This window comes from Monodelphis domestica, chromosome 8, assembly GCF_027887165.1.
Source record: "Monodelphis domestica isolate mMonDom1 chromosome 8, mMonDom1.pri, whole genome shotgun sequence".
NCBI lineage: Eukaryota > Metazoa > Chordata > Mammalia > Didelphimorphia > Didelphidae > Monodelphis > Monodelphis domestica.
This window is the reverse complement of record NC_077234.1, coordinates 178,493,208-178,505,374: the sequence shown is the minus strand read 5'-3', so window position 1 is coordinate 178,505,374 and position 12,167 is coordinate 178,493,208. Positions and strand designations below refer to the sequence as shown.

Sequence of the window (12,167 nt, the reverse complement as noted above, 5' to 3'; positions counted from 1 at the left end):
ATTCACATAGGAAATACTCTATTAAAATCCTAACTCATAATGGCACAAATGACTCAACATTCCCAAAGGTTATGCCAGTGGAACACAAGCTCTGGCTGGTCCTATTAAGTTTCAAAGTCATTGGACTATGGGTCTGGACAAAGCCTATGTCTTTTGTGCAAGAACCGGGTGTATAGGTTCATGACAAAAAGACTGATCAGCAGATCATAAACAGATTTAGATTATAAGACTGATAAATAGAATATAGTACTATAGTACAGTACCTCATAATTTGCTATTGTCAAATGTCTTTATCTACCTATCTTTGTCTATATACATACATTTTGTATATTTGTGATATGTTATACATATGTAAGTCTATATTAGTGTACATATAATTTTATACACATTATGACATATCTTGAAAATTTTGAAAAATGACATTTTATTCAGAAGAATATAGACATCTTTGTCCAACACCTAGAACATATACACACACATTTTTCAGAATTGTAGAAGAATTATTACACATATTGGCTGAGTGAATATTCTATCTGAATAAAATTACAGATCACTGGAGACTAAGTATTCAAAACTTAATAAAGAATCAGCTCTCACTAAATTCAAACTCTAGTTAGCTTCTGCTGTGATAGGTATTCTTTTAGGCAGCAATCATGAGTGCAAATAACTAGTGACTCAGAGTTTCCTTTTATCATCACAGAGGGTGAGACATAGTTCACACAAAGAAAATCAATCTGAAGCTGACTTTCAGTTTATTTTTAAAAATATGAAAAATTGAAATAGTGCATTTTTCACAGCTAATATGTCAGTTCTATGATGAGAGATTACAAGGGTGAATGAATCATTTCCTTGGACTTCAGTGATCACTTGTCTCAGACTAAAGGTCCATAGACCCCCGGATCTGTTTAGAAAAAGACATAGTGGAAAGCATTCTGCATTTGTAATTAGAAGATATAGGATCAAATTCTCTCTGTATCATTTAGAACCTGTGTGATGTAACTGTGTGATCCAGGGCAAGTCACTTAATCCCAATTGCTTAGCCCTTGTTGCTCTTCTGCTTTGGAATTGATTCTTGGTTTGATTCTAAGACAGAAAGTAAGGTTGTTGGGTATTTTTAAAGAACCCATACGACCTTGAGAAGGTCCATTCTCTGGGTCTCAGTTTCCTCATTTGTAAAATATATATACAATATATACATATATAAAAAATATATACATATATATATGTAATTTGTAAAATGTACAAATTTTAAAATTTGTACAAAAGTATAAAATACCTGTGAGAGGTGGTCTTTAGGGTATCTTTCAGCTCTATTTATCAATGATCTTAAGATGGAAAAAGGAAAGAATGAGTTACATTTCCAGTAATTCCTGGTTTCTGGGGACAAAGTCTAATTATTTATACATATTTCTCAAAAAAATGTATGTATCTCCTCTATTCACTCATAGGAACACAGTGACTGAAAAATAAACTTTGAGAAAAATGAAATAGAAATTGAGAACTGAGAACAGAAGTATCTGAAGTGAATGGTATTCATGGTCCCTAACCTTGACTTTGTGGAGATGAAGGACACCTAGTGGAAGTCTAGTCTAGGAGCAGTAGTACCAGTTTTTACTTAAAATTATATAGGTAAGGTCACTGGATGGAAGGATTGAGAAGGAACTTTACAAACCATCTAATCCTATCCAGGACTTTAACAAAAGGGAAAACTGAGGGAACAGCTAGAGCAAGAGATTTCCTCAAAGTGGATGATTCGTAAATTACCCTTTTGTGAATGCCAATCCTGTAGCTGGTCAAGGAATTGCCCCACCTGACATGGGAACTCCACATACTTTTGGGGAAGTATAAGTAATAGGCTAAAGTTTATCACAAATCACAGGATTAGAATATATAAATTGTTCTAGCTAATTATCCCAATACCGCAGATATTGCTGTTACAAGAAGAAAGATTCATGAGTATGTTTAAAAAACCCACAAAGACAATATATTGAATACAAGCTAAAATAAATCAATTCCAAAACAGTAAAAAATACTAAGCAGGAATGGTTTTCTTTTGTATAACTATTAAAAACAAATATTATCTCTTGAAAACCGCCTCTAATCTTTGTAAAGTTAGAGAAAAAAACCCTGTATATTTTGTGAGTATTGGGACTCTAGGAAAAAGATTTTATTTACAGATGGGGGGGGGGACTGCTAAGTTATGTGGTTTCTTTTCATTTGTCTTTATAAACTAAGATATACATTGGATACATTGAATAAAGCACAAAAAGTTAATTTTTTTAAAAAAGGAATTAGTCCTTTATTCTTATTTTTGCCTTCAACATAGCATGTATATCATAAATGCTTGCCAACTGAATAGGTGATGTACTTCAAAAGAATCATGACCTGAGCAAGCATATGTTCATCTACAAATTTTTCAGCTCTTAAAAGTAATGAGGAACAGAATAGAGAGATCAGTGAAATGAGAGGTTAAGTGTTTTAATATCTAGAATGCATCTGGCTGAGCACAAAATATTTTCAAGGAAGGATCTCATTTAACATGTTTGATTTGCAAACCAAAAAGAGATCCCTGGACAAATTAAAGTCCCAGTGCTCTGTGATTTTGTCAAATCTCATCTATGTTATCTAAGTAATTACCAATACAAGATCTCATTCGGTGCAATTGATCCCGGTAAGACTTGCTGAGAAAAGCATTATTTTCCAAATGTTGAGGTATAAATTACTTCTGAAGCTGAAGATGGGGTATATAGATCTGCTGAGGAATAGGACTTTGTCCGTTTTGGATGCTTGTGAGATTTTTGATGAGATAACAGCTTTGTTCATGGGGACTGAATTATTCAAGATTTTGCTGAGGTTTTTCCTGTGGGGACTCTTGGCAGAGCATCTCCTACTGTTACACTTTTTGAATATGCTTAGTAATTCCAAACTATGTTGAGGAAGAGAAATAAAAGGAATGACCAGAGATAAATAAATTAATAATTGTGCTTCCCCCACAGAGAATGTGAAAAAGAAATCTAGCTGAGTATCAAACTAGATTGGAATTCTTTTGGAGATGGATAGATTTTATTTTTAAGATGTTATGTACATCCATCTATTTATGTAGAAATATGGACATTAGTTATACAAAAACAAAATATAAACAACAAAAACATTAATATCATTGGGTTTTGCCTAGTAAAATATTAGGAAGCCATAAATGAAAAAAATGTTTTTTGTAGAGTTCTTTTAAGTTCTGTGCTCCACTCTGCCCCATGCACACTCTGTGTAAGAACTGATATTTATACTTTCTCTCTTAAGGTGGGAAATACTGTGGAGTTGGGGTTGGGGAAAGAAATATTTGAGTCAATTGTATATAAAACTGTATACTGAAAGGTAAAGCCATGATTCTTGAGCAAGTAGATCCTTTCAGTCTATTTAGCACTATGCATAAATTTTTAACCTTAATTTAAATATCTTAACTATTCTGGAGCTCAGTTTCATAGGGCAATAATACTAAGCAGTCACAATAAATAGTCTTTCAAAGATGTATGTGTAGGGGTGAAGGGTTAGAAGGATGAAAAGGGATGAAGAGAGAAGAATAAGGAAATAGCCAGAAGGAAGACTTGAGAAGTTGTGTTCTATGGTGGGAAAAGCACCAGACTTGAAGGTAGAAGATCTTGGTTCCAATCTTTTCTCTGGAATATCTAAATCAAGCGATCTTAGATAAATCAATTTACTTCTATGGGACTTGTGTTTCTATTCTGTAAAATAAGATTTTGGGCTACATAGTTGCTAAGGTCTCTTCAAGTTTAATGAAATGACTAGACCCATCAATCAAATATGAACATTTATCAAGACATAGTATATGACAGACACTCCTTCAAGTTCTGAGAATATCAAGAAAAAGATGTCTCCAAAGAGCTTATATTCTACTGGGGAGGGAACAAAGCATATAAAAAGGAATTTACAAGATCCATACAAAATATATGAAAAGTAACCTTAGTGGAGAGAGTACTAGAATGGGGTAGGTGTATAAACCTGGGAGTACCATTGTGTAAAGGTTTGGAAGGAATGCAAAAAAACCTTTTTCTTCTCTCCTATCATATTCCATCCCCCCCGTGAAATCCTGAAGAAAGTTATTCCAGCAAAATTACAGCAACATGTGGTTTACCTTCCCAATGAAAATCAATTTCTTAACTTTGATGTTGATTCAAGTTCTAATCAGCTATGAAATTCATATTCACTCTTATTAGTAAGGCTCATGTCTATGATGTTCCTTCATCCTGATCTTACTCTACTTTGGATTACATGTAATTTTGTCAAGAACTCATTCTCTTCTGCCCCAGCATTGAGTAGAAGTTTTCAGAGGCTAGATTCTGAGTCATTAAAAAAATTGTATTCCCAGTGCCTATCTTGTAAGGTATCTACCTCTATATATTATATGAAAGAGAAGTACATGCTGAATTGAGATGAATTCTTCCTCAATAAGGACACACCATCCCATTGAAGAACTATCAAAACTTTGAGATTGATCATCAGTAGTTAATAACAATAATCAAAGGAAACACACCTGGAAATTTCCTCTTAGTCTGATCTGTATAATGATGAGATAAACTTTTTGACTTGCCAGATATAAAATTCTATTGTTGAGTCTTAAAACCCACAAACACTATCATTTTACCTGCAGTCTTGAAACTTAGAAAAATATGAATATACACCAGGGAGTGAAGTTTGAAGGAGCTCAGATTTTAAATTTATAGTAAAAATAACTTATTTCTGTTCTTATGAGCCATTCTATCTCTCTCTTTATGAAATCTAAGCTATTTGTAGAAAAATACAATTTTTAATTAAGATCTCATTATTAATTACCTTAGAAATGCTTAGTCACTTACCTGTGGGAAGATAAGTTATTAAGGTGCAGAGCATATTTTTCTTCAGCAGTCAGCCCATCCATCAACAAGTAGAAAATAAGAAAATTGCTTTGGCTGAGAGGTTGAGAAACAAGCCGGGTCTTCTCTAGCATGTAAGTATAAATCCTGCCTGGTTTGAAAAAAAAAGAGATACAGTTAAATAATTTACAGTTCACTTATTTTTCATGAATTTTATTTATTCTTGTAATGCTTTGTAACATGGGCTCATTTTATTTTACTATATAGTCCATTAAGATAAAACATAGCAGAAAATTTAAATCTGAGAGGATGTTGCCACTACAGCACTACCACTATATGCAGAAATAAAAGGATTTTTTCTTATTTCACATATTATTTTTTAAAGTATTGAAGTATTCTCTGTATTATAGAGGGATACATTCTCTAGAAAATACCCTGGAAAGTAAAAACTCACAAATGAAATGGAAGCTATTGTTCCTTTGCTATTCTGGATACTTAGAGAAAATGCAGAAATAGGTTGGATTTCATAAGTTATCCTAAACATAAAAAGATATATAGTTGGAGGTTTCCAACATCTCTGTTGAAACCATTCCAAGAAGTGAATTTTGTAAAAAATATACTGATATCATGGCAACTAATTAAACAATCAATCAATTCTGATGATGATAATGAAGTATGGAGCTCAAATACCAAGGAGTTTGACTAGAAGAAATGTGACATAAAATACTATAAATTGAGAAAGGGAATCTATGAAAGTATTCTTCTAAGTTGTTCCCCCACACCCTAGTTAAAATTACCATGGAGAAAACTCCCCATATTGAGGCAGATCAACAGATATAATCTTAGAGACCTACCTGGGAGCACTTAAGAATTCCAGGGATTTGGGTAGTTCACACAGTTAACATGTATTAAGAGATTTGACTTGATCCAAAGTCTTCTTGACTTTAATGCAGGTTCTTTAACTACAAAACATCATCTCTTGAGTTCTAACTGCCCCTAATATTTAATTCAAAATATTCAGAAAGGTAGTCAGCACTAATCACAATAGAGCTAAAAGTGAAAATGAGGGGACACTGATATAAATTACTTTCAACTCAGCAGGTTGGTAAACCAAAACAAAATTTGGTTACATAGAGATCCTGTTTCACAATACAGTTATTGAACAAGTTATAGTCCAAGAAATTCCAAAATGGGAGTACAAGTCTATTTGATCTTCAGAGATTTGTTAGACCTCAGTGCCTGACCAGATGGCTATATGTTTGCACTTCTGTTGGCAACAATTGTTATTATATTTCTTCAAATAACTGTCTCTTCATCTTTTTTTTTCTAATAAGGATAAGCAGTAAAGAGCTAATATGCTTGAATGAATACATATATGCAAATAATAGAGGTCTTCTGATACACAGCCAGGATTCCACCAACAGTCAATATTTTTAGAAGATGACAGTTTTCAGGAATGGCAGATGGCCTTAATTATCCATCACAACTGAACTATAAACAGGACCCTACTTAAATTATTTACTAATTGTTACTTACATTTAGAGCCATTAACTCATTTGTTATTTAGGCATAAAATACAGGGTAAGAACAGGTCCCATCATGTAGAATGAATTTGCTGTCAGGAAGTACTCAGTTCAAGCAAAATGGCAAGCAGAGTTTAAGGATGTTGAATCAAGTCCATATAAGAGGAACCTGTACCCATAGCTTCTTTTTTATGCGCAAGGAGAAAAGGTCCTTGAAAACACAACTCCGGATGTCACCACAATAAGGTGACTTCTCTCTCTACTTCTTTTAAAAATATGCCACTATTAGTAAAAATAACCATTATTAAGATATTATAGTTGCATTAAAATTTTAAAAAGTGAGTGAAAAGCAAAGAATAAGGGAGTGATGTATTTTAAAAGCATTCCTTTTTTCCATTTTGTAATTTGCCTTTTATCTGAGGGGATTTTCAAATAGAATATCAAATCTTAAGTTTTATTTTCTTTTTGATTTTTGAACCAACCCATTGCTGAATCTATTTCCCTTCCATTATACTTTTTCTGTTATATTAATGATATTAATTCTTTAGATAAACCAGAATACAGAAGTATAAGAATCTTTTCCTATTAACCTCAGACACATATGCAATGAGGTTCCTTAATTGAGTCATTTTCCCCTCTTGCCATCAACGAAAGGAACAGAGAGGCGAGAGTGGAGGGCTTAGTGGGGTAGCTCTCATGATTATCACACTTCTACACTCAGGGATACAAATGACACTTCCACATGCTGACTCTATAATATGTGTAAGCTTTATTTAAAGCAGCATTCAAAATTAATCAAACTCCACCCCATAGAGCTACTTCAAAATCTTCCATTTGAATTAGAAAAAAAAAATGTAATTAGTAATCATCCTTGTTAGCTCATCTCCAGCAGGGAGAAAAATTGCTGAGGATTAACAGCTTTCTGATCAGTAGGGTTTCAAAAACTATCTTAATGGACATTTTACTTTCTAAAAATGTAAAATAAAATAAACTGCCAGGGGAACCAAATACTCTTGCAGAAGGAAATGTCTCTTTTTTCCCCTATATGACTGAAGTGAAACTGTAATAATTGAGGGAAGGTAATTGGTTTCTAAGCCAAATAGGCACCTGGGATTTTTCAATTCTAAGTGTTTCCATTGACAGAATGAACATTGCTTTTTACTAATAACTTGACCTGGAGGACTTTGAATTAAAAAAAAAAAAGAAGGCTTTCAACATAATTCTTCTAAATATACTTTTTGGGGTGTGAGCAAACATATGTGTTATGAATGGCATATTGCATAGAAAGACACATATATATGTATGTGTATATATATATACATATCATGGAACTTTAAAAAATTAAATTTCAATATTTTTCAGTTTAAACTGAAAGGAAAGAATTATATGCACATACACACAAACACACAAATATATATATGTATATATATATGTATATATATAAATAACTTTAAAAGTGTTTACAACTTTATCCTAATACCTCCAGAATTAGCTGTAGCCCTCTCCCAACATCCACTGTGCTGCCATGAGCTACCATGACTTCAGACCCCTCATGAAAGCATAACTTGGACATTTTATCTCTCCTCATAATAGAAATTCAATAAAATTGTGTTAATTGATTAATAGTGACTCAGTTTCTTATTTCTATAATCTCTCCTCTAATTCCCCTGCCTCATTCATGAGTGAGGTAGTTGGGTATAGTTGAAACTGCATTGGCTTTGGAATCAGTTTTCCAATGAAAATGGTCCCTTCCAACCCTAACTTTCTATGACCCTTTGATTCTGGTCTTACTTCTCCTACCTACTTACTCTAAATACCTTCTGTAAGTTATTTACCTTACCTAAAACTCAATTTCTTCTCCTTAAAATGTGTAGGATGAGAACATTCTTGTGGTTCCTCATCTCAGGACTGATAATGAGAAGTGCAGCACCACTCTCACTGCCTCACCTCTTCCTTGTGGTCTTGTGATGCTTGCTAAGGATACCCTATGGCAGTGTGGGCAAAGGTACTACTATAACAGTAAGATTTGGGAGAGCAGTATGAAAACTCTCTTACCATGGCAAAAAATGCTTTTTGTGATAATGACATAATCTTGCTACACAGATCTAAACACAGCCTTAGCAATAACAGTTATTTTATTATTATTTTTAATTATTTTCAATAAAAATAGCCAAGCAACAATTACATCATAAATACATAAATTACATTATAAGATAATAAATTATAAAATAAATAATAAAAATATAATGTATATATTTTACAAATAAAATATTTAATACACATATAAATACATCAATTATATATCTAAAATCACTATACTTGCTTGGCATTCTCCAATATTTAAAAATATAACCTTAAATAAATCTATGTAATAATCTACTTAACTACTCAAAAAAGCTTTTTTGTGGCTAAATGTCCCCAATGGTGGGTCCATAGAGAAGCTGTCCTACTAGAAGAAGGACCAAGTGAGTGGTGAGAAATTTAAAGGGTTCAAAAAGTAAAATTATGTAGTTTTTTTAAAAAATGCAATGTTTAATTTTTTTGTGCCTGTTGACAGCACGTATCTTCCTTCAGTCAGTTAGAAACAAGCTAGCTTAGTATCTGATTAGCAAGAAGATTTAATTAAACTAGAAAGCTATTTTAATATTTTAATAACACCCACCTGTGAGACATTATAGTAACTAATTCTCCCTCTTGCCCAATCTAATTTGCTTTAATTACTTTTTCAAATGCATTTTTTAATGACTTGGTCTTCCTATTTCACTGAGGCTGGAAGTACAGGGTCTACTCATAGACCTAGTTCCACTACAGACTGGCAGAGTAATTATGATCTGTTCCATTTCCAACCTGAGCTGAACTGCTCCTTCTCTAACAACTAGTTAGTCTCTTCCTCCCATTGCTAGAAGAGAAACAGGATTGACTTATCTCACTGAAACTCTGAACTCCAAAACTTCACTTCAGAAATATGCCAACCTCAGTCTCCTTGGTAGCCAGAATTTTTGGGACAAAACACCAATACTCAGCCTCTAATTCCCCTTTTGTATTATTTTCATGCCTGTATAATGGAAAGAATCTTAGATACCCAAGCAAGTGGCTTTGGTTCAAATCTTGCTTCTAACACTATCAACTTGTGTGACTCTCATCAAGTCATTGAAAATCTTTGGACCGTTGCTCCTCATCAGTAAAATGAGGGGGGTTCCCTTCATAAGCCCTCAGAGTCTATAATCTCTAAATCCATGATATTATGGCAATTACACAGGTTTTATGATTCTTGTCCCAGACACCAAAATGGCTGATTACAGCTTTCTCCCAAATTAAAATGAGTTGTATGCCACCATATTTGTAAATTGACATAAACACTGGGTTGGCTATTAATACCCTGTCTGTATAATCTGATGGTAATGAATTAAAACAAAGATTTAGGGTAACTTTATTTTTCTTTAAATCATTCAGACAGAAAGCACCCAAAGCTTCTGAATTTGAATCTTGACCTCACAGAGGGCTGATAATATTACCATTCTTGCTGATATATAGAATGTGCATTGTTGTTATACAGAGAATATGGTGATATACATGTGGAGAAGTTGCTTCTAATTAATGTATTTTACTTAATTCTCATAAAATTCCTTAATTTCTATCTTAGAAATAACTAAGACACAAAGCATATATGTGTGTGTATATGTATATATAGTTAAATAAATTTAACAAAAACCAATATATTTTGATTTTGAGAAAAGGAAAAGGTGAAAAGTGAGGAGTTTGCTGAATATAGGGAAAGAATGGGACAAAAATTGAACCTGTGCTTTCATTGATGTTGAGGACTTTCAGATAAAGAAACTCTTTACCTTTGCTATTGTCACTGAGAGGTCAAGTGCTTGGCCTATACCCACACAGCCAGTATATGTTGGAATTGGAACTTGAACCCATGTTTTACTGGCTCAAAGATCAAGCCCATCTACTATGGCAATTAGGAAAAAAAAGAAAAGATGTGACAAAGTACTTGTGAATAAGAAAGAACAAAATTATAGATAGGAGAAATCATTGCCCACCCCCAGAGATTTGTCAGGTCTATAACTTCATCTATCTATCTATCTATCTATCTATCTATCTATCTATCTATCTATCTATCTATCTATCTATCTATCTATCTATCTATGTATCTATCTATGTATCTATGTATCTATGTATCTATGTATCTATCTATCTATCTATCTATCCATCTATCTATCCATCTATCCATCCATCCATCCATCCATCCATCCATCTATCTATCTATCTATCTATCTATCTATCTATCTATCTATCTATCTATCTATCTATCTATCTATCTATAGATATATTTAAATAATTTTACTTAACCTGTGAAACATGTTTTGAATAACTGTCTTTCTTAAATGAAGTTTTAGAGATTAGTTTTATTCATATATTTATAATATGACCTCCAAAAATTATATAATAGTTACATTGAATGAAAAAATGCAAAATAAAAAGCTGATTTTAGAGGCATAGTTTGAAATGATACCATTTATTATCTATTCAACAGAATTTTTCTCTTTACATCAAGGAAGAGAATTCTAAAATCACTCCGTTTATCTTGGAGCTGACAAGAAGTATGATAGCTGCTAAATGTGTTTATTGTTGGTGATAGTTCAAAAATTCCACAATGATTCATTAAGTGCCTACTACAGGCAAAAGACATTTTGCTAGGGGGGTACTAAAATTTTTAAAATCACTGAGTCTTTGCAGTGATGGAATTTGCATTCTTATGCATTCTTTTGTAGGTAGACTGGGAGATGGCAGATATATTTATTTAGACAACTTGATAAGATAATTATTATGTCTCTTTTTTTGTATAAAGAATCAGCTCATTTCCTCCCATTATATCTTCGATTATAACAGTTTAGGTCAGTACTGTAATTGTATCTATCCATTGTCATAGCAAATAAAGGCTATCAGGGATAAAAAAGTATTATTGAATACTATATGGCAATATTTTGCTGGCTATTAGAGCACATCAGTATAGAATTCATAAAATATTAAAAATTTAAAGGACTTTTGAAATTATCTAGTGCTGGGTGGCTCAGTGGATTGAGAGTCAGGCCTAGAGATGAGAGGTTTTAAGTTCAAATCTTGCCTTAGACACTTCCTAGCTGTGTGACCCTGGGCAAGTCACTTAACCCCCATTGCCTAGCCCTTACCACTCTTCTACCTTAGAACCAATACCCAGTATTGATTCTAAGATGGAAGGTAAGGGTTTTTATTTTTTTTTAATATCTAATCCATCCTTTCTCCCCCAAATCCCTATTAATCTTTTTTACATCAACCCTGGAAGGGGGTCACCAAGTATCTGCTTGAATAGTTTTAGAGATGGGGAAATAAATTGTCTCTATCTATCTATCTATCTATCTATCTATCTATCTATCTATCTATCTATCTATCTATCTATCTATCTGTCTGTCTATCTCTCTATCTGTCTGTCTGTCTGTCTATCTCTCTATCTGTCTGTCCTATCTATCTATCTATCTATCTATCTATCTATCTATCTATCTATCTATCTATCTATCTATCTCTCTATCTATGTCTATCTCTATCTCTCTATCTGTCTGTCTGTCTATCTCTCTGTCTATCTCTCTGTCTATCTATCTATCTATCTATCTATCTATCTATCTATCTATCTATCTATCTATCTGTCTGTCTGTCTGTCTATCTCTCTATCTGTCTGTCCTATCTATCTATCTATCTATCTATCTATCTATCTATCTATCTATCTATCTAT

General features: G+C 32.9%; 1 protein-coding gene across 1 annotated transcript in view; it reads right to left on the bottom strand.

Moving 5' to 3' along the window:
- Positions 1-12,167, bottom strand: part of MYO16 (myosin XVI) — a 727,392-nt gene that overhangs the window by 365,275 nt on the left and 349,950 nt on the right. The window contains exon 16 of the mRNA XM_001375684.5: positions 4,872-5,019. Within this exon, the coding sequence (XP_001375721.4) occupies positions 4,872-5,019 (148 nt within the window). The remainder of the gene's footprint in view (positions 1-4,871; positions 5,020-12,167) is intronic.